At 45.0% G+C, this 23,120-nt stretch overlaps 1 protein-coding gene across 1 annotated transcript in view; it reads left to right on the forward strand.

Moving 5' to 3' along the window:
• Nucleotides 1–131: 131 nt before the first annotated feature.
• The window catches only part of HADH (hydroxyacyl-CoA dehydrogenase), a 47,394-nt gene continuing 24,405 nt past the window's right edge, over nucleotides 132–23,120 (forward strand). Inside the window, 1 exon segment of the mRNA XM_047718173.1 lies at nucleotides 132–360. Coding sequence (XP_047574129.1) covers nucleotides 229–360 — 132 coding nt within the window. The 5' untranslated portion in view covers nucleotides 132–228.

The following is a 23,120-nucleotide window of genomic DNA, read 5'->3' on the forward strand; positions in this document are numbered from 1 at the left end:
GGAAGCCGCGCTCCGCAGTTAGAACGCAGTTCCCCGCCCGCCCGGGCCAATGGGCGGGGCGCACCTCGGGGCTCCACCCCCGCCGCCGATGATGTCACTGAACGCGGGGGCGGGCGGGACGGAGGGGCGGTCTCGGTCTCCGCCCCCGGAGGTCACCTAACTGTTAGCGCCCGTGCCGCGGATAACTTCGCGAGGTCTTATCGGTGTCGCCGCCTTTGTCTCTGCAGCATGGCTTTTGTAACGCGGCAGCTCGTGCGCTCTGTGTCCTCCTCGTCCACTGCCTCGGCCTCGGCGAAGAAAATCATCGTCAAGCACGTGACGGTTATCGGTGGCGGGCTGATGGGCGCCGGCATCGCCCAGGTGAGCGGCGGGGTGGGCGGCGTACCCCGCTCGGATTGCTGCGCACGCTTCCGTGCTGGTCCTGGCCAGCGGAGACCCCGCGTGGCTGCTCCGCCGGGAGGCCAGCGTCCGCGGGAAACCGGAGGAGATGCCACCCCGCCCCTCACCCGTGCCGTTGAAAAGTCTCGAGTCTGGGCCTGACTCCTGCAGTTCCCCAAAGAACGAATGTCCTTGGACTGAGCCTCAGGTTCCTGGTCTCTAAATTCCAGCCGCCCCCAGGGTCCGACGGAGGCTCTGTGGAAAGTGTTTCTGAATGCACTTCGGAATCGGGCCGTGCAGAGAAGATAGTATTCTATGTGCACAATATTGAGGAATAACATGCGCGCTCGCGGCTCGGCTTAGACCGAATTTGCTTCCGGAGACCCGGACTGCGATCAGTTAGTTTTGTTTTTATTCCGTGTTTTCTAATTCTCCAGTCTTTGTTAGAGTCGTTTTCTGCTCTTCTGAATGGTCTCTCTTCCCCGCCCCCGCCTTGTGTTTCTTTTGCTTATGGGTTACAATGAAAGGTTAATAGTCATCCTTTTGGTAGCACTTTGTAAAGTTACCTAACCGAAGCTTGCGAGGCCCTGGGACTCCTCCAATTGCAAGCGCGTTGGCTAGGCAACTTTGACCTATTACCCTTTTTGCAAAGAACAGCGCGGTTTAGGTTCTGGGGAGAGTGGGAGTAGAGTGGCTGAGGGCCCAGGAAGAGTGTCTAATCTCATTGTTCATCTTCAGGACTCTGCCCTGTTCGCCTGAGCTGTATAGTACGGGGTCAGTTGTGCAACTGATTACCTGGTTACTGTGATACTTGTTATTTGTTTATTTATTTATTTTTAGCGCTTACATTCCAGCTCATATTGGAGAACTGTGATTTTCTTAGCTGACTTTGTTCTTGGCTTTCCAGCCCTTTGCAACTTGTATTGTGGAGGGGGTGGGGCGGGCAGTTACCAAGTTTCTCTTAAGGGAGTGCTGGAGTGCAGTGGCTACAGTCAAGAAGGTTCAATTTTTTCAGTGTCTGTTTGCAACCAAGCCCACACTTCCGTGCTTGCTTTTTAAAAAAATCTTCTGAGTGCCTGGGTGGTTCAGGCAGTTAAGTCAGACTCTTGATTTGGCTCAGGTCTTGATCTCAGGGTTGTGGGATCAAGCCCCACCTGGTGCTGAGTGGAACCTGCTTAGGATTCTCTTTCTCCCTCTGCCTCTCCTCCCCCTCCCTGTCTCCCTTTTTCTCTCTCTAAAAAAATCTTTTATTATTACTATATATTTTAATTCTCCCTGCAGATTTTTTTTTTTTGCAGCATATTCACATTTTCTCTTAAAAACAGAATGTTTAAAATGTTTTTATCCATCTGACTTCTTATAGTTTCTCCTTTTTTTTCTTCTGAGATCGTGTTTTTGGACATACATTGCCATTTTTGTTGTATGGATACCCTGGTTGTTCCAGTAATCTGTTTTTTGTGAGGAGGTGTAAGTCCCTCTAACCTAAAAGTTCCACGTGTTATACTATGTATAACATACTTGAAGAGAGCTTAGCCTTGAGCACACTTGTATTCCTCCTGCTCCACCAAAATCTCCCAAGGTTATGAGAGTGAGATTTATTGCAGGCAGGTGTAAAATAATGTATTGGCTTAAAAACACTTAAACAGTGTCTTGGTGACAAGTTATTAGGGCGTTAGCCTCTAAGAACAGTATAGGAAATGGACAGTACCTTGAAGACATCAGTGGAAGAAGATCAGAAACTGTGTAGAAAGCATCACCTCAACTTGTGCAAAATGGGATTGCTCAGTTCTTGCAATGCTGCATCCATTATTGGATACCATGAAAAAGAGTGTTACATTGCATGAAAAGGCACAAAGGTAGCTCCTAAAATTATGGGTATGGTAATGGAGCATTCACTTGAGACAGGAGTGGGGAGAAATGACTGACATTGATGGGAACACATACTTGTGGGTCAAATCCTTGAGTAGTTGGAACAGGGAGTGCCTTTTCATTAAGGGGAAAATGTTTTTTTACCCCACTAGTTGGAAACATAATGGAATTGTCATTCTGAAAGCTGATAAACACCAGAAGTCTAGGGGTGCCTGGCTGGCTCAGTCAGCGGAGCGTGACTCTTGATCTCAGTGTCATGAGTTTGAGCCCCACGTTGGGTGTGGGGCTCAGGGGGAAAAAAAAAGACCGGAAGTCCAAGTAGTGGACATTCATAAGGAACATAGTTCCAATCTTACATAACAAGGTTCAAAAGAACCTCACCTACTTCAGGTGACAGCTTTAATCCTGGAGGGAAACCATGCTTTCCTGTAGAACCTTTCTGGGTGCCGCTGGTTGGTTTAGCTGATGTTTTGGGTGGTTTAGTGGATCTGCATTTGCATTCTGCCCTGAGGCATGCAGTCCCAGGCAGTATCACTCATTCTTTATGCTCCTTGACCTAGGGTTTTTTGGCACCCGGTAAGTCTGTTTTGCTGATTGAGTGCCACTGAAGAATTAGTTGATGTGTTTTGAATAGAGAATGGGTCCACTTCAGTATGAAGAATTGGATGATTTTTATGCTGGCTCAGCTTCTCATGCCAGCTGTGTTAACATGGGAAAGTTACTTAGCCTCTAGCCTCAGTTTACTTTTTTTTTTTTTTTTTTTTTTTAGTTTACTTATTTCTAAAAGTAGGACTAATAGTACTAGCCTGGTAGGAGTATGGGGAGGATCAAGTGAATTAGCAAAATTCAAGCATTTAGCACAGTGTCACTTGTCACTTAATAAGAGCTCACAAAATGTTAGCTGCCTTTGCAATTACTTCTCTTCATTGTGGTCATCCTTGTCCATTTGACCTTCTCTCCTCATATCTACTCCCAACTCTGATTGTTGCTGCAGAGGTAGGACTGTATTATTTAGATGGAGAATATTGATCATGATTTGGTTCCAACTTGCTTAATCTTTTTTTTTTTTTAATTTTTTTTTTAATTGGACACAGAGAGAGAGATCACAAGGCACAGAGAGAGGGGGAAGCAGGCTCTCTGCTGAGCAGGGAGCCTGATGCAGGCCTCAATCCCAGGACCCTGAGATTATGACCTGAGCTGAAGGCTTAACCCACTGAGCCACCCAGGCACCCCCCAACTTGCTTAATCTTGAACACAAATGCTGGTTGATACTGTAGTTGGTTTGCTAATGGACCTCTGAAAAGAGGGAAGGCGCTTTTTACTGCCCTCTCACCCATGGTAAATCCTCACTGAAGCCTTAGAAACACAAGCACAAACTAGCATCTCAGCTCTGCATTTATCTTCACTTCCCTGAACTCTTTCTGAAGTAGTTTGAATTTTATTCAGGGTGTAGTTCCATTTACAATTTTAATTTTTTGTAAAATGTATCCTTTTGCCAAGTGTCCCATTTCATGCTGAGTAGGATAAAAAAAATTTTTTTTTTTTACTAGATTTTGTGGGAGCCTGACACATTTCTCAAGCAATTTAACAGTTTCAGATAAGTGAGGTTTGTGTTTCATTACATTTGATCAGAGCACAGACCATTTGTACATGTGTATTCTACTAGAGCATCTACTTTGCCTGTCATTTTTGTTTGTTTTAAATTTAAAAAATCCCTTAGACTGCAGGTTAATATTTAGTAAGGTTAACCTGTGTTGTTGCCCATTACAGACTTCTGACTTGGTTCTAATTACCAGTTCAGCTATAGCCAAATACTTAGGCCAGCAAAGAAGCTTATAGAATTAAATGACCCTTGAGTGAGGGGCAGGTTGTTTTTTGTTCTGTGAAGGAGGGGAGAAAAGGAAGAAAGCTACTAGCTCTGCATTTCTTCCGTTTATTGAATGAGTCCTTTCTGTACTTTGCTTTGTTGTCTTTTTTTCATCTGAGGCACCCAGAGAGACCGTAGCTTTTCTTAAGTTACTGGGCAGGGGCAGGGGAGTCAACGGGCTCCCTGGAAATGGCCGTTTCAGAAAGTGGATTCCTCAGGGCTCCTGGTACAACCTTCCTTTTAATGCACTCTACTTCTTTGAAGAAATAGGAAAGTGTGGAAGAGTTTGGAGGCCTGATTCTTCTCATCCAAAGCTACCCCCCACCCCGTTAAGAAACAAAAAGTACACATTTCTTCGGGGGGGGGGGGGCTCCTTAGACTATTAAAACAAAGTTGGAGTATGGTGGGGGAGAGCATTCTAAGCCTTGTTACTTTGTGGTGCTCCGGAAGACTAAAGTGGACTTGAGAGCTTTTTTCCTCCTAGCCACTGAATTTGTTTATGCCCCAAACTCTGAATTTTCTGATGCTGAATAGGATCACAACTGCTCTGTACTGTTTACTTTTTTGTTTCTTTCTTTCTTTTTTGCTACAGTGGATATGTCTCTGTTGAACTGTGCTTGGAAACAGTGCAGTGGCCCGGGATAAGTTTTAAGATCACAGGGGACTGGCATGGTTACCTGGCTCTCAGCTGTCCTTTTGGTGTTCCTTATGGAGGGGAATGTTTTTACTCCGGTGTTAACTACCCCCTCAAGGGTGTGGAATGCATTTGTCATGAAGCTGTTCCCTCCTTTCTTGTGGCGTTGTTCACTTCTTTACTGGGCTCTTCTCTGATCTTCATGATACACGAGGGACAGCAAAACCAGCCTCTGTCAGCATGTTAGTCATTGGACTTGGGTGGGCCTGGAGATACTGTAGAAAACGTGGGGCTAACCGGTAAAAAAAATAATGCCAAAGAATACATTTGGCCATTGTAGAGCCGAAATGGCACCTCAGTCAGGTTTGGGGTTTTCTCTACCGTGTCCTAGATAGAGCCTCACTGTTTCCTACCCCTTGCTTGAGTTTCTAATTTCTTTTCCTCCACTTCTGTCTTCTCCCTGTCTGCCTTAGGCACACCCCTCACTGCCTAGCTCTCTAGGGCCCACAGGGAGATTGTACTGCTGCTGTCTATCCTGTGTCTGTCTAGGGTATACGAACAATGCAGTCGTTTCTGGTGAGGGGTGGTCCAACCTTTGAAAGTGAGCAGAGGAGGAGGTGCCTCCCAGAGCCTGGCCCCCAGCCCTACCTGGCCCCTGCCGTAGGAACCTTAGGCGAATCTCTTAACCCCTCTCTGCCTTTTGCCTTACCTGCAAACAAGGATTGCCCCACAGTGTTGGGAGAGCCAACCGCGCAAAGAGCTGCGGCGACTTCTCTAGCATGTTCAGTGATAACTGTCCAGTAAATGTGGCTTTCGTGTGGATTTGTGAGACCCATCCAGGGATGACGTCTCTAATTCTCAGTTCTCTTCACTGTCTTTGAAGGTGTCTGATCCCCGAAGCCGAGGTAAGCACAATTCTGCCTGGACCTCTGGCCTCTGCTGTGTTGTAGAGAGAAGTGTGGTCTCCGTGGGTGGGGGGATCTTTCATGGGTATCTGGAATCAGTAGATAACAGCTTGACCTCTCCTTAGCTCCAGACTGGAAGTAGGAATCACTCCCTGGTGATCTCTATTTGGCTGCCCTGATGCCACCTTTCTGCCAAGAATAGACTTAAACTGCAGCCAAGACTTAATTATTCAGCCAGTTCCCTTCCTTTGCCCCCTCCAGCTTTCCCTGTAACTTTCCTCCCTCTGTTATTACCACTGTTGTTCCTCCAGCCACATACACTCTGAGGCTGAGGTCACAGTCGGAGTCCCCTATTCTGCAAAAGGCTCTGCGGCTTTTCTCTGTGAGGAGTGTTCTTTCCCCTGCGCTCCCCTTTGTAATTCCTGGACCGGGCATTGATCCTCGAATCATTGTGGGAGCCTCTTAATTGGTCCTTTTCAGCAAAACCCCATTGATTCTAGCAGACACTGCCATACTCATCTTACTGGAGAGCAGTTTGGATTTGTAACTGTCTTTTCTACTTGGAAAGCATTCATCATGGCAACATCTTGGAGAGCTGGGTCAAACCAAGGGTTTGTTTGATGGTTAGTGACATGTCCAGTTGCCCCTTCTCCTTCCCGGAATTGGTGGGAGATGGGAGGAGACAGTCCTGGGAGAGAAATTATTTTCCTCTATGTTACAAATCCAGATGCTTACTGAATTTTCAAGAAAATGTGTTCTTCTCATCTGAAAATGAAGGCACATTTCTTTGGCTTTTTAGAAATACTTTTTGAAATATTAAAAATCAAGTAAAAAAAAAAAAGCCAGCTAATGAATTACACTGTTCTAAGAATCAACCAGCTGGTTATGGTGGCAGTGGTGATTGAAAGCCTCAGTGGAATGCCTTGTTTTGGATCGTCGAAGTCAGCGAAGACAACCTACGCGGATGGCAGAGTTGAAGGGATTGCACAATCGGAGGTAATCATAAACCCAGAATTGTCAGCTCTGCGAGACACATCTGATTTATGACTTTTTTCCTTCCTGAATCCAACCATGTGCTCAAGGGCGGGCCTACAGTCAGTATCATGAGTGCTTACTCGGTGCCCTTATTCTGGGAATTGGAAGGAAGTCAGAATAGTTTTCTGAAGCAACGTAATGCTGATGCTCCACGAACCTCCTGTCGCGTAGGGGCGCATGAGACAGCTCTCTGTCCCAGATGACGGAGTTCTCACACATTTACCATTCAGGTTATGCTTTGGAGAAGCTGCTTCAAATCTGGTGATCTGTTTGCAAAAATACATAAAGCCAGCATGCTTCTGCTTGGCCTGCTTCCTTGGCCCAGTGGCTGGAGTACTCTGGGGCTTTGACAAGTGTGCTTTTTACCTGGCCTATTTTTACAGCTCTGAAGCACCCTGGTCTAAAAATATTTCTCTCTGGCTAAGCCTGCCTTCCACCAAGGCTAGGAAGTCATGGAACTATGAGGACATAGCCTTCAAATAAATTTTTTTCCATTACAGATTGCTTGTCCTCAAGGTCTTACAGTGGGTAGGTACTGTAATATAAAACAGGAGTTCCTAATGGGCTCACTTAAATTATGGTTGCTCAAGTTAAAAATGGCAGGCAGAGCCCTCCTTATTGTAAGAACAACATCTGTCTATGGGAGAACGAACAAAAGACCTTTATTTTTCTGTTCCATTTCTCCACTGCCATCTCCTCCTCAAAAGTTGGGAATAACTTGGGGAGCACTGCTGCATAATTCAAGAAGAATGAGTGTGGTTTCTTTGCATCTGCAAGACATAAAATTCTTTTCTAAGTAAGAACCTCCGGTAATATAATTATTTTCACATTGGTGGGGGGCCTTCAGCTACACTGATGAAAAGAACCCTGGACCTTCAGGAGATCTGATCTCATCTTAGCTTTCCTACCAGCTCTGTTTGGTCGGTATTTCCTGGGGTCGATATTTCCCGGGGGTATTTCCTGGGTCTTGGTGCCCAGTACACAGAGACAAATGACATTTTGGTGGGAGCCTACGGTGGGGAAGTAGGGAAGACAAGGCTGAAACAGATGGTCAGAGCAGTGAGGTGGGTGCAGAGCCATTACCGGAGCACAGGAGGGACAGCTAGCCCAGAGCTAAGAAGATCTTGGGGTGGGAGGTCTGGAAGTGATCTTACTTATTATCTGTGTACTCAGCACTTAGTATGTGTGAAACTCAGACGTTGTCTGTGCGATACTGAGGCTTAGTTGTGAGGGAAGCTGCGGAGATGGCATGGACCATGCAGAGGCCAGGAGAGGAGACAGTAGTAGGCGTGGAGGCCGTGGTGAAGTAGTCGGCATCAGGGAGCCGTGCGTCAGGAGCAGAGGTGAGCCTCCACTGTGGAGGGCTTCGCAAGCCATATGTGGGAACTGAAGTTCTATTCTTTGGTTCCCAGGGGCCATTGAAGAGTTTGGTGGAATAAGTGCTATAGATGGAAGTGCCTTTTATGCAGTTACGTTTTGGGTAGAACGCTACTGCCCGTAGTGTGATCTTACGTGAATGGTTTTTCTGCTTTAGTTCTGTTTCTTTCCTCAGGAAAATGAAAGTGTTGTGTTGGGATCGAACAAAGGTTTTTTGTGGTTTTTTTGTTTTTTTTTAATTGTGGTAAAATAGGCATAACATAAAATCGATCATTTTAGCCATTTTTACATGGGGGTTTCCCCCACCTTCCAAGAGCTTACATTATGCCATACTGCTTTTCTGAAAGATCTACATCAGTCTCTTGTTGGTAACTGAGGGAAAGCCATGGAGGACTTTTGCTGTTGCGAAAATAGGTGAAAAAGCATTCAGCACTTGTTTGGCTGCCAGCGGTGAGAGAGGCGGGGCTGCGGTGAGAGAGGAGGTGTACAGCCGGAGGGGCTCCTTCCTGGGAACCCGGCTCAGCATGAGCCACCAGGGCTTTGAATTGTGTCTGCGAGCACCGGTGCTTTATCTCCATTTTGTGTATGCATCGGCAAGATGTGTCCTCTAACATATCAAAAGAGCCTAAAAGGTTATTTTTTGGGTCTGAGGAGGTTCAAAATTTTTCCTTGTAAATTAATGATAAGTGCTTTTTCACTTTATACCATTTTGGCTTACGAAGCGTGTTATGGGAATGCTCTGCTTCCAGATAGTGGGGGAGACCTGTATGCAGTACAGTGATATTTGAGCATATACACATTGTTGCAAAACCATCACCATCATCTATCTCCAGAACTCTGAATCTTGCAAAACTGAAGTTTTATACCCATTGAACGATAACTTCCCCCGCCCCTCCCCAGGCTTTAGAAGCCACCATTCCACTTTCTGTCTCTGACTGTTCTAGGGACCTAAGTGGAATCATACAGTAGTCTTCTTTTTGTGACTAGCTTATTTCACTTAATATTGTATCTTCAAGGTTCATCTGTGTTGTACCATGTGTCCAAGTTACCTTCCTGTCTAAGGAATAATAGTTCACTGGAATATTTTTAATGGAGTGATGTATATACCACATTCTGTCTCTCCAGTTACCTGTCTTGGGACGCTCAGGTTGCTTCCACTTACTGTGACTGATGCTGCTGTGAATATGGTATACATAGAACTAACAAGGGCTGTTGAGAGTCCTTGGTTTCAGTTCTTTTGGGTATATAACTAGACGTAGAATTGCTGGATAATATGTAATTATTTTTCCATTTTTTAGGAATTACTGTAACATATTCCAAAGCAGCTGCAACATCTTACATTTTCATCAGCAGTGGGCAAAGGTGCCTATTTCTCCATATCTTTGCCGGGACTTATTTTCTGTTTTTTGTTCGTTCATTTGTTTTTTTATCATAGCCATCCTAAGGGATGTGACTAAGTTAGAGATTTTTACACTAAAGCTCTGATGGACTGTAAGGGTTCTCTGAGTCTCCTCAGTGGTTCCCAGACCTCCCTCCCCTGACCTCTGTTTTACGTATCACTCTTCCGTATGCATTCCTGTGGAAGGATTTTATGGTTAAAAAAGTTTGAAAGCCACCACACTGAATGATCGTTAGGGTGTCTTTCTGATCTAAAAATCTGTAGCTAATTATCTGTAGCTAATAAGCATGAACAATAAATGCTTTTGCTCATCTCTGACCGTGCAGTTGTGAGAAGCTAAGGTGCCTTCATTTCCCTGGTGTGATAGAGAAACAACCTGTGTGTCTGTGCCCATCCTCGATGTGGCTCACACATGTGCCCCTCATATAGTCACAAATACAGGGTTTGCATGCCTCTAGCCTTGCCCACAACCCCTTTGATAAAAGGGTACAAGACCCGTTCACATGCTGGAGGAAATTAAGCATAAGTTCATTTTTTAAATCACTCATACTGCACAGCAGTTGTCTTTCAGTTCTGCTTTTGCCTGCCATCTTAACCACCAGTGCCAGAAAACAGTTAATGTGCTTGCCAACATAACAGAGACTTTTGTAGCATTTCCCCTGCTCCCCGGGTAATTGACTAAAGGACTGTGTTTATTAGCTCTTTCTGTTGTTGTTACTATACTTTTCAAAGTAATGTCATTTTTCATAAGTAACTTGAAACTTATGGAAAAGTTATAGTTTCAAGTTTTTTTTCAAGGTTTTTTTTTTTTTAATTCCAGTTAACATACAGTGTCAACTTTCAGATGTAGAATTTAGTGATTAGTCACTTACATACTCATCACAAGTGCCCTTCTTAATACTCATCACCCGTCCAGCCCAAACCCCCATCCACCTCCCCTCCAGCAGCCCTCAGTTTGTCCTCTATAATTAAGAGTCGGTTTCCTGGTTTGCCTCTCTTTCCCCCACTGCCTTGTTCATTTGTTTTGTTTCTTAAATTCCATATATGAGTGAAATCATGTGGTATTTGTCCTTCTCTGACTTACTTTGCTTAGGATAATACCCTCTAGCTCCATCCATATCATTGCAAATGGCAAGATTTCATTCTTTTTTATGGCTGGATAATATTCCATCATATACACACACACACACATACCATGTCGTCTTTGTCCGTTCCTCAGTCAACGGGCATTGGGGTCTTTCCATAGTTTGGCTGTTGTTGTTAATGCTGCTGTAAACATTGGTGTGCATATATCCCTTCGAATCTATATTTTTTGTGTCCTTTGGGTAAACACTCAGGAGTGCGATTGCTGGGTCATAGGGTAGCTCTATTTTTAACTTTTTGAGGAACCTCCATACTGTTCTCCAGAGCGGCTGCACCAGTTTGCATTCCCACCAGCAGTGTAAGAGGGTTCCCATTCCTCTGCATCCTTGCCAACATCTGTTGTGTCCTGTGTTGTTAATTTTAGCCATTCTGTATAGTCATGACTTATTGAGAACTCTGTCCAAAAATAATTTATGAACTAAGGCTTTTTAGAAATCTATTATTCATGTGTTCTTTTCACCAATATTAAGTGTCTTGCATGGGCTGGGTTTTAGGGTGGGTAAAACCTAATACGTGGTTGCTGCTCTTGAGGAGTTCACTGTCCAGAGAAGGAAATACAAGCATGAACGACTAACTAATGGAGGCAGATAGAATTCCTGTCTGTCACATCTGGGATGTGACCTGATACAGATGAAAGTTTTGGTGGTTTAAATATCCTAAGGTCAGTGGCACCTGGCTGGCTCATTTAGTTAAGCATCTGATTCTTGGTTTTGACTCAGGTCATGATCTTGGGGTCCTGGAATCAGGCTGCACTTGGGGGAGGTTCCCGCTCTGGGAGTCCACTTCTCCCTCTCCCTCTGCCTCTATCTCCGCTCATGCTTTCTCATGCACGAGCTCTCTCTCTCTCTCTGAAATAAGTAAATCTTTAAAAAGATACCTTAAGGTAAGACTTTTAAATACATAAGATCTGATTTGATCTATATGATACCTCTTTTATGATAAGGAAAAAGGGACATTTAAAAAAGTATATGTAAAAAAGGCATATGTATACAGGCACCTGGGTGGCTCAGTCAGTTAAGGGTCCAACTCTTGATTTTGGCTCAGGTCATGATCTTAGGGTGGTGAGACTGAGCCCTGAGTTGCACCCCATGCTGGGTGTGGAGCCTGCTTAAGAGTCACGCCCTCTGCTCCTTCCTGCCCTCAGCTTGTACTCTCTCTCTCTCAAAAAAAGGCATATGCATATATTGTACTGTATATATGTATATGAAATTTATATTAATGGGAATTTTTTTCAAAGACTTATTTCTTCAGAGAGCAAGCTGGTGGAGGGGCAGAGGAGGAGGGAGAGGAAGAATATCAAGCCTACTCCATGCTGAGCATGGAGCCTGATGTGGGGCATGCTCAAGACCCTGAGATCACGAGCTGAGCTGAAGTCAGGAGTCACGCGCTTAACCAGCTGAGCCACCCAGGTGCCTCTACTGGAAATTCTGCTTGTACTACAAATAGGAGTGTGCCAGATCCACCCTGTGTTGGTATTTGGGGTAACAGCAAATTCAGACTCTGAAGTGGGTGATGCAACAGCTCTTTTGAAAAGGTCTCTAGGTGTTATCCTGAGTTCACCATTAAAAGTTGGTGTTGGTCAACTTTCCCATGTCCAATTTGTCTTTTATCTTTCATACCTGGACTTTCTCCTACATACTGGTGGGTTAGTGCCTGTTATTCTGAAATTTGTGAGATTTTACAACATAAAATAGCCTGTGACCAGTTTGGTTTTGATTTATCTGTTGTGTCCATATCCTCGTGACTGCATGCCTACATAATGGAGCAGCCATTGATAGCTGGTGGCTCATACCAGCTCTGTGCTTTTTCTTTCAGTATTTGGAGTCCTATATGAAAGATTTTCTTGTATCTGTAAGTCAGTAAATGTTCCAAGAAGTGACCACCTCTGTTAAAGTTTGGGAGACATGTCACTAAAGGAGAAATAGCCTCTGTGTTGAATTCTAAAAGATGACTGGAATCCCCCAAGCAGCAGTGAGGGAAATGGGGCTTCCAGGTGGAGGGAGCCACCTGGGCTGGGGCATGAGGCCATAAAATAGTATGGGGGAGGAAGAAGTGGGGTGTGGCTGGAGAAGAGTACAGGCTCAGGTTACCATGCTCCAAAGCATTTAGTATTTACCAGTTAAACTTTTGGGACAGCCACCATGTGCAAGGCATGTGGTAATTACTAGAAGGTATAAAGACCAAATCAGTTTATGCCATAAGGAATTTCACCTGGGAGCAGAGATTGCTAGACAAAGATCCAAATGACACAGTTTACTTCATTATAAAGCAGTAGCATAAGACCAGTAAAAATCTAGCTCTGAGGTTTCAAAACAGAGAAAAGAGCACATTCATTTGGAAAAAGGCTTCATAGAGAGGGTAGCGTTTGAAGTGGGTCTTGGATAAGGAGTAGGTTTTTTGGGACAGTAATTAGGGATTTAGATTAAGAAAAAAGTGTTATGTAGCAGATTGTGACTGTCAGAATAGTGGTACCATTAATGAAGTTCAAAGAGAACTGGTTTTAGGGTGTCAAGATGATGACTGTAGGACATCAAGATGATGACTGAGAACAGAATATGTTAGTTGTAGGCATAGTTGGAATTATGAGAATGATTGAGATTCCAGAAGGAAAAAGATACAGAGGCAGAAGAAAAGAATATTGAAAGCAGAACCTTGAAGGGGATACCCTTTGTTCAGTGGTTGAGAAGATTCAGAGAAGTTAATATGGGGTGCCTGGATGGCTCAGTTGGTTAAGCATCTGCCTTCGGTTTGGGTCATGATCCCAGGGCCCTGGGATCAAGTCCTGTGTCAGACTCATTGCTTGGCGAGGAGTCTGCTTCTCCCTCTGCCTGCTGCTCCCCCCTGGTTGTGCTAACTCTCTCTCTGACAGATAAATACAAAATCTTCAAAAAAAAAAAAAAAAAGTCAATATGGCTAAGAGGAGCAGAGATAAGAAATTGAAGAGAGAGTTTCAAAAAGTAAGGTCTAGTTGACAGAGTGCCCCGGCTGTGGAAAAGTGGAAGATGTAGTCAGAGAACAGGCATTGGCTTTAGCACTTAAAAGACCACAGATAAGTTATATGTAATTTCCTACAGCAGTGGTGTTGAAGGAAACCATACTGGTAGGGTTTAGGAACTGCATGGCTGGGGAGAGAGTGGAAGGATCAGGTGGAGTGACCAGAGTGGCAGCTAACAAGCATCATTGCCCATCTATGTGCCTGGCGTTGGTCTAAGCACTTTAAATGCATTTGTGGCAATCCAGTGAGCAGGGTACTGTGTTGCTCTTTGTAACACATCAGGAAACCACAGAGAGGCTGTGTAACTTGCCCGAAGTCATGTAGTAAGTGGCTAACCCAGGGTTTAAACCTAGAAAGTCCAGTTCTAGAACTTGTATTCTTCATACCACTCTGCCACACAGTAGTCAGAGGACTTTAGTGGTGAAGCAAAGGCCAGCTTAAGGTGGTTAAGGGAGTTTGTGGGGGCCCCTCTCCACCTTTTTTTTTCTCCTTCTTCTTCTTTAAGATTTATTTATTTGAGAGAGAGACTGAGAAAATCTTCAGTAGACTCTCCTAAGCATCGATCCCGATGTGGGGCTCAGTCCCAGGACCCTGAGATCGTGACCTGAGCTGAGATCAAGAGTCTGTTGGCTTAACTCACTGAGCCTCCCAGATGCCCATTACTTTCTTTTAAATGAAGAGAGATCCCAGTCTGTAAAGATGGAAGAACAAAGAAAGGTAAACCTGAAAATGAAAACCAGGAAGGGAACAAGTCTTGGGATCGGAAGGTCTAAGAACAAAAGCAAAATAAAATTATTTACCTTAGGAGGCTGTCCCTGGATCCAGTATTGGGTCTCAGACGCTCGAACAAGGAGGAAGGGAGCTGCTTAGAATAAAAATAATGAGCTCTTGCGACATGCCAGGCACCATTTTGGGTGTTCAACATGTATTAACTCGTTTAATCCTCTCAGCAACCCTGTTGCTCCACATGGCCCACAAAGGTCATGGAAAGTTTCCCATCTCACAGCTGGTAATTGAGCTCCAAATGGGCTAGCTCTTGCCCAGCTCCTAATGATCTTGACTGTTCCCCTTAGACCCAACCGTGCCTTTTGGGTCTAGAATAGCCAGCACTTGAGCTCCAAATGCAGACAGCCCTACCTTCAAATCCCAGTCATCCGCAGACCTTCACATTGCTTATTGTTACAATGCCACCCCAAAGACTATTATGAAGATGAAATTGGGTAATTTATGAGGAGTGAAAGCTATCTGAGCTCAAGCAGGGGTCTTGTTTTGTTCACTGCCTCATTCCAGAGCCTGGAAGAGGCACGAGGCACGAGCGACATAGGTGTTGAGTATGTCGTAGGTGGTAGGCGGTAGTGGAAGGAATGAATATGGAGATGTGGCCAGCATGATACTCTAAATGGTAGCCCCCCTGCATTCATAGGGGAGCACAGGTGTTGGGGAGGGGATCAAGAATGCTCACTTCCAAGAAGCCAAGCTTCTTATCTGTGACTTTGGATCATTTGTTGAAAGCATTTTCTAATCCTGCGTTTTTTACCCAGACTGTTCTCAAAGGCTTCCCCACTGTGTACCCCAGTACCATTATTTGGCTTCCAAGAACAACACAGCAGTCTTATTCTGCTCTTAGCCTTCAAACCGGAGTGTAACTGAAAGCCATGAATGAAGCCCTAAGCACTTGAAGGACTCTGAATTTCACTGGGGAGGGGTCACCGGAAAGCCATAAACATGAACCACCATCTCTGTAATGGGAGAGAAGTGGGCCTCAGCAGTGGATAGGTATGGTTCTTACAAGAAGGAGTGAGGGAAGAGAGAAATTAGATGGGAAGGAGGGTTTAAGGTTAAAAGAAGAGGCTTGAAGGAACTGTGTAGGATGGCCTTAGGAGTTAGGAGTTTGACACATTTAGACCTGGGTAGTTAGTGGAGGAAGGGATGTGAGTGAACCCATGGAGACTTCTCACTTGCACTTTAAGAAAATGAAACAAACATCTGTAAGGTTGGGGGAGATGAGCTTAGAGTGGGGAAACTCAGCTGGGAGGCTTTTGCTGTTGATGTAGTGCCCCTGCACTAGTGTGTTATTATTATGTGGGACTCAAAGAGGAGTGCTGTTGAACCTAGCATAGGCCCTGTATTTCAGTTTAAGTGTGTGACCTTTTTCTTCTTTTGTTTTCTTGATACTTTGTAACTCAGCTGTACAAACCTTCTTACCATTTGATCTTTTGATTGCCAGAAAGGTTAGATGAGGTCATTGTTTTTCGGCCTAAGGTCTTTATGAAAAGAGGATTTGGGGGCCCTGAAAATTCTGTTAAGAAATTTTAAAAATTATGTGTTTTCCTTTCACTGATGATCCTGAAATTTTAAGCCTCTTCTGGGTGATGTGAGTGGTTTTTTTTTTTTTTTTTTATTTGACAGAGAGAGAGAGAGAGATCACAAGTAGGCAGAGAGGCAGAGAGAGGAGGAAGCAGGCTCCCTGCTGAGCAGAGAGCCCGATGCGGGGCTCGATCCCAGAACTCTGAGATCATGACCTGAGCCGAAGGCAGAGGCTTAACCCACTGAGCCACCCAGGTGCCCCGATGTGAGTGTTTTTATTGTTATCACCGATGAGATCTGAGGCATCAGTGCCAGTACGTACACTTAACGTTCGCGGTATTATTTGTGGCAAGGGAAGATACGGTACCTCCTCCAAGAACTCTGCTGTAAATTGAAGAGAAGGGGGAGAGAAGAACAGTTCCTGGCACTTGGTAAAAATGTAGGAGCTCTGAATGCCGAGGAGCGCGAGCCTCTCAGCAGTTAGCGGAATGCTTGTGATGCAGATACTTGGATTCCGTGCGTCTTGTCTCGGGGTCAGCAATGAGCTGTGGGAGTAATGGTACCTGCATAAGGAATTTTCCCATTCTAGATGTCAAAAATAATATTATGTGCTCTTTTATTGCAGGTTTTAGTCTCTTCATTGTTTTCAAGAGAATACTACAGAACTGTAAAGTGACATCTCATTAAAATTGGCACTTGATAATACTTGAGACTTGGTTAAATAAAATTAAATGAGATAGGATAGGCCTGATGTCTGGCATATAGGAAGGACTCTAAACTGTAGTTGTTACTAGGGATGGCAAACCTCCGTGGACTCGGGTTTCCGTTGGTTGTGGAGTTTTTCCAAGGGATTTCTTCTCTAGGGAGTGGAGGATTTTTCTTGGCATTGTGGCTTGTGGAGAAGAAAGAGGGAGTGGCTGGCTTAAGGCTGTTAGGGGTTAGCCAGGAGCCATCAGTTAAGAATCAAAGATCAGTACAGATTTGAATGGCTAGAGATCAAGGCTGGCAGACTGCCATTTCAAGGGAGGGGACTGAAGAAAGGAATTAAGAAGCAAGTTCTCTTTAGGGGAGATGTAGCGAGTCCCTGATGTTCAAGAGGCCTAGACAGAAGTAGCAGCTTGGTGGAGCCTGACTTTTCCTAAAGGGATCTGGGGAGAAGTTAGAGGAGAGGAGTCTTCCTTCCAGATAGTATCTTCTAGATCATGTCTAAAACTTTCTCATGGCCACAGGGCAGCAGGAAGACATAGGAACCCCACAGATTTAGGAACAGAGATTTGCTGGCTTCTCAGTGGTTTGAAGAGATAATCGGCAACCCAGAAGGACTGGGGTGAGTGGGGATAGGAATCAGGGCATATGGGTTCTTTTCAAGTGATGCTTTAGTATTTGGGCTGCACATTAGAATCACCTGGAGTTTTTATCAAGCTTGCACTTTCTGTCTCTAAAGTGAGTAAATCTTAAAAAAGGAGCATCTTGGGTGGCTCAGTCAGTTTAGTGTCCGACTCTAGGTTTCAGCTCAGGTCATGATATTAGGGCCCTGAGAGTAAGCCCCTTGTTAGGCTCTGCACTCAGCAGGGTCTGTTTAATACTCTCCCTCTCCTTCAAGGCCCTTCCCTCCCACTCGGCTCTCTCTCTCAAATAAATAAATCTTCAAAAAAAAATTGTCTTGGGTTGTTTTTAAAATGCCAGTGCCTTTAGACTACATAAATCAGAGTATCTATAGATGCGGTTTGGACGTTGGTCGGTTTAAATGTTCCCCACCTGATTCTTATCCGCAGCCAGATTGGAACACAGATCTTAGAGCACCAGAATCACCAGGAAGGGTTTGTTATAATTCTGGCCCCACCCCATAGTTTCTGATTCATTGTGTTGGGAGTGGAGTCTGAGAATTTGCATTTCTAACAAGCCCCCAGGTGTGGTTGATGCTGCTGGCATGGGCCCCACACTTGGAGAACTGCTGTCCTAGAACCACAGGGTGTTTCAGGTGTCTTTTGAGGCTTTCATGCTCACGTGGCAAAGTCATCTGTATGGAGAGATGTTCTTGGTTTTCAAGTCATATTTGCTGTGAACATGACTGTGGTTTGATGGAACCAAAGGCTGCTACAGGATGTTATCACACCTCTTGCTAACCCTCACCATGGGACGGTGTACAAGGTATGGAACCTCTTTGAGCCCCAGTTTACCTCATCTACAAAATGGAATGGTGCTGCCAATTTCGTAAGGACTGTGAATGTGTATTAGGACTCCAGTTTGGGAAAGAGCTGACATGTTAGAGGAATTTTTATAATGTCACCACATCTGTAATAGTTACTAAGGAAGCATGGGGGAAAGAGAATACAAAAAAGTTAATAGGGTGAAATTTTTGTGAAGAGATACTTTATTATTAACTGTATCTTGAAAGGTGGTTGTCTCAACAAATAAGACTGCATTCCTTGTCCTCCTCGAACTAGATTACAAGAAAAGTTCTGGAGCCAGACAGCCTTGGAATTTGAACTCTGGCTTCACAGCTTAGCCGCTGAGTGATACTGGGCCAAGTGACTCAACCTCTTTCATTCCTTTTTTTGCAAAACAGGATGGTGTCTACTTCAGCACGGTTATCGGATTGATCAGAAATAGTCTTGGAAAATGCAAAGTATGTGCCTGGCACGTGGTAAATGCTCAGTACATTACATCTCTTAATTTTGCTGCATTGGGTTTTTTTGTTTGTTTGTTCGTTTTAAGGGCTTGTGTTCTTTCTGATAACTGTGGGTAGAGACTGTTATTTCTGTAAGCTCTTTCAGCTCTCAGGGATCTCATAGGGGAAATAAGACAAATGCATTAATAATTGAGAAAGAAACAAGCTGGCCTTTATGAAGTGGCCTGTGGCTGTCTAGCCATGCTTAATACTGCCTCAGTTTATTGAGCCCGTCTGGGATGGGAGTCGTGCCGCTGGGATGAGAGTCTGACATTGAATGCATGGGGGCAAGCGACAGGCTGCTTGCATCCTGGGTCATCTCAGTGTTGGACAGTTGAGACACACAGCAGGAGTAGATAAATACAGTCAAAAGCACCAGGATTATCCTGTGGAAATTGTATTAAGTATCTAACATTGTGTTTGTTTGCCCATTTATTTAGCAAGTAACATTTGAGTGCTGAGTCTGGGCCAGGCACTTAGGGTTGCAAAGACAAATAGGGCTTGAAGTTGTCATCAAGATATTGCTGACCTGGTATCTGTTCATAGGGTATTTCTGCAAGAGATGATTGCAAGAAACTAGAACATTGGGATGGGTTGCTCTCTGCAGGTGGGTAGAATGTAAATGTTGTTATAACTTGAAATCACTGGACTTGTAATTTAACATTGTAATTGTATTTTAACGTTTAAATTTGTAATTTGACATTCATTTATTTCTACACAAATAAATTGTGACCTGCACTAAAGAACATCTTCATAAAATGGAAAATATTTCAGAAGAATTTAATTTTCTCTTTTTTGCCTGTATTTTCTTTATTCAGACCTAACCATATCCACTTTGGGTTTAAATAGGAATGTCCTTTCTTTGTGTGTGTGTGTGTTGTTTTGTTGTTGTTGTTGTTGTTTATTTGACAGAGATCACAAGTAGGCAGAGAGAGAGGGGGAAGCAGGCTCCTCGTTGAGCAGAGAGCCTGATGTGGGGCTCAATCCCAGGACCCTGAGATCATGACCTGAGCCGAAGGCAGAGGCTTTAACCCACTGAGCCACCCAGGTGCCCTAGGAATGTCCTTTCTATCTACCGTAAGATTTCCTTCATATTTTCCTGAAGTTTTATGAATTAATTAAAGAAAGAAAAGCTGAAGTAGGAAGTATTTACAAGAACAAACAAAACAAGATTCCTGTTCAGAGTAGACAATTGTGGCCTTCTCCCTGGACCAGAAATACAGTAGAGGCATTTGGAAGCATAGAAAACGCTCCAGTCACTTGAGAAAGAGAGATAACATTGAGCTTTTTGAGACCAATGAGGCTGGGTGGAGCTGAGTGCAATTTTGCAGAGCGAGAATGTGATTAGTAACAGCACACTGGGAAGGATCTGTCTTCCTCTCTCAGGCCCCCCCTTGCACCTCTTGCATCTCCTGGGTGAGAAGGAAACTAAAGGTTACACACTCAGTCCCTTTGACACAGCCATTTGACATGTGCACTTGGCTCTCCTGAGACATTGTCTGGAGAGCCGTGTTGTAATAGCTGTGTTTGGTCAGGGTCTACACACGTGTTGTCTCCAGTGTGCTTGGTCAGAACTCCGATGAAGCAAGGCAGGGATCGGATTGGCTAGTGTCTTCTTACAGTGGGGGCAGGGAGTAGCTGGGGGAGTTTGTCACAGGACTTTGGGTAAGAGAAGAAGGTCAGCATGAAGGCCAAAAATGCTCTTCTGGCTATGGTTTTTCCTGGTTGCATTTTAGTGTTTTTGTAATGCACTTATCTCTGGTTTACTTGAATATTTGGGGTCCTTCTCATCTAGGTTTGGATCTGCTTGCAGTTTAAAACAATTACAGTTGATCCTTGAACAACATGGGTTTAAACTGGGGTGATCCACTTATACATGGATTTTTTTGCAGTTTTTTTTTTCTTTTAAAGATTTTATTTATCCATTTGACAGAGAGAGAGAGCGATTACAGGTAGGCAGAGAGGGAGGGAGAAGCAGGCTCCTCACTGAGCAGAGAGCCCGATGCAGGGCTCGATCCCAGGACCCTGAGACCATGACCTGAGCCGAAGGCAGAGGCTTAACCCACTGAGCCACCCAGGTGCCCCCAATTTTGTTTTTTGTTTTTTTTTTTTTAAGATTTTATTTATTTGACAGCACAAGCAGCAGGAGCAGTAGGTGGAGGGAGAGGGAGAAGCAGACTCCCCTGTAGAGCAGGGAGCCTGATGTGGGGTTTGATCCCAGGACCCCAGGGACAGCCAAAGGCAGTCACTTAACCAACTAAGCCACCCAGGTACCCCTGCATTATTATTATTTTTTTTAAAGATTTTATTTTGAGAGAGAGTAAGCAGGGGAGGGGCAGAGGGAAGGAGAGACTCTGGGACTCCATGCTGAGTGTGGAGCCTGATGTGAGGCTCAACCCCACAACTCTTAGATCATGTCCTGAGCCAAAATCAAGAGTCGGGCGCTTAACTGAGCCAGCCAGGCGCCCATATATTTTTTTTTTTTTACAGTATTGTAAATATATTTTCCTTATTAGTTTCTTAACATTTCTTTATAGTAAGAATACAGTATATAATACATGAAGCATACAAGTATGTGTGAATTGACTGTTACCTGTAGGCCTATGGTCAACAGTAGGCTATTAATAGTTAACTTTTGGGGGGAGTCAAAATTGTATGTGGATTTTCAGCAGTGCAGCGGCAGGGGTCAGCACCCCTCACCCCAAGTTATTCAAGGGTTAGCTGTCTAAGGGAAGCATTGTGGCTTATCTGTTACATAACCAAAAAATGCCCCATGATTATCACAATCAAACATGACTATAATACCTTTGAAAGTGGTTTCTAGAGAAAGATGTGAAATCACCCCTCACTTCTTTTTTTTTTTTAAAGATTTTATTTATTTATTGACAGATCACAAGCAGGCAGAGAGGCAGGCAGAGAGAGAGGAGGAAGCAGGCTCCCCGCTGAGCAGAGAGCCCGATGCGGGGCTCGATCCAGGACTCTGAGATTCATGACCTGAGCCGAAGGCAGCGGCTTTAACCCACTGAGCCACCCAGGCGCCCCTCACCCCTCACTTCTTATGGTTAGTTCTTTTATTCCTTGGGAAGTTGGCGCATTCTAGATCTCCTTTTATCCAGCCTTCTGAGTTCAGCTTCCTGACAGGATTCTTCACGATGACCATTTTTATTTTATTTGACCTTCCCTGTATGGAGTCTTACATACTTAGTTTTCCCCCTTGTATTCTCAGAGTGATTATAAAGTCCCTAAGCAAAGGACACTGCCCTCATTTTCTTTATCTCTGTCCCCTTCAGCTTTGGTATTAACTTGTGCCAATGTACTTGAACTTTTCTTCTCCAACTCCTTGAGGAGCCCCAAAAAAATCTGAGTGATTCCTACTGGAGGGAAAGAGGGGGAAAGAGGATCAGGACCCAGTCAGGTAGAAATCTGGGGGGTGGGGGGTCCTTCCTGGCCTATTCAGAGAATGATCTAGGTCAGAGGTTAAGAGGGACAAAGTGAAAATCAGTTGTGTCATTCCCCAGGGACACTCAGAGGAGCCAGAACAAAAACGGAAGTTACCTAAGCTAGTGTTCCCTGCCTGCCCCTGCCTTGCAGGCAAGGCGTCCCATCAGTGATCATCCTGCTCCCATTCAACCGTTTGCCCCCCCCCCCACCCCAGGTGCCTGCCTCAGAGTAATTTAATTTCATCTCTAACTGCATCTGGAATTGGAGATTATTTCCTTAGTTTCTGTGTCCGGAATTCTCCACAAATCCACCCCCTTCTCTGAGTTTGCAGATTGAGTCCACAGACCCAGCAATAATGATGGTCATGGCTACAGTTTTATTTCAGCAAAAAGATACAGAGCGAAAGCAGCAGAAGGAAAGGGGCAAGGGGCAAAGTCCAAGGAGAGCAGGGTCCGCTTCCACAGTCCGCAGTTGCACGGGACACATGCAGTTCCTCTGGCAACAGTGTGATGGCACATGCGAAGCGCCTACCGGGAATGCCCGTCAGAGACCCAGGGCCCTGGGCTTTCACTGGGGCTGGGCACACAGGTACCTCTGCCTGGCACACACCCAAGTCCCTGACCCCTGGAAGGCAGGCAGGTGTGCAGCAGGGGCCACAGTGCATCAGCAGATTAGGCACAGCGAGCCCCTCTCCTCCGGGAAGGATGGGCACTATCTCCAAGTCGAGTTTCCGGGGGACCAGCCAAGGGCCTTTCTGAAGGACAACAGTCTCGGGCCTGCTGGCTCGCTTTTCCGCACGGTTTCTAAATGCGCTCTAGCTTTCTTCACTCTGCATGTGTGAGAGGGGCCAGTTCACGTCACATGATTTAAGTGTTGGCAAGCTGAGCCGCGGTCGGCTGTTACTCGGAGAAGGCTTGCTTCGGATAGGCAGGCACTCGCTGCCCGCCTGTAGGCCTGCGTTTCTGCCAACAGGGCAAGTTCACTGCTTGCCTCTGTCCTTTTATCAAGATAACGCCGTTGCCCAGCCGGGCTGATGAGACCTTCCTGTCCTGGCAGTGTTTCCTTGACCTGGTTCCCAGGCAGGCTCTGGGAGCCGGCA

The sequence above is a fragment of the Lutra lutra genome, chromosome 2 (genome assembly GCF_902655055.1).
Source record: "Lutra lutra chromosome 2, mLutLut1.2, whole genome shotgun sequence".
Classification (NCBI taxonomy): domain Eukaryota; kingdom Metazoa; phylum Chordata; class Mammalia; order Carnivora; family Mustelidae; genus Lutra; species Lutra lutra.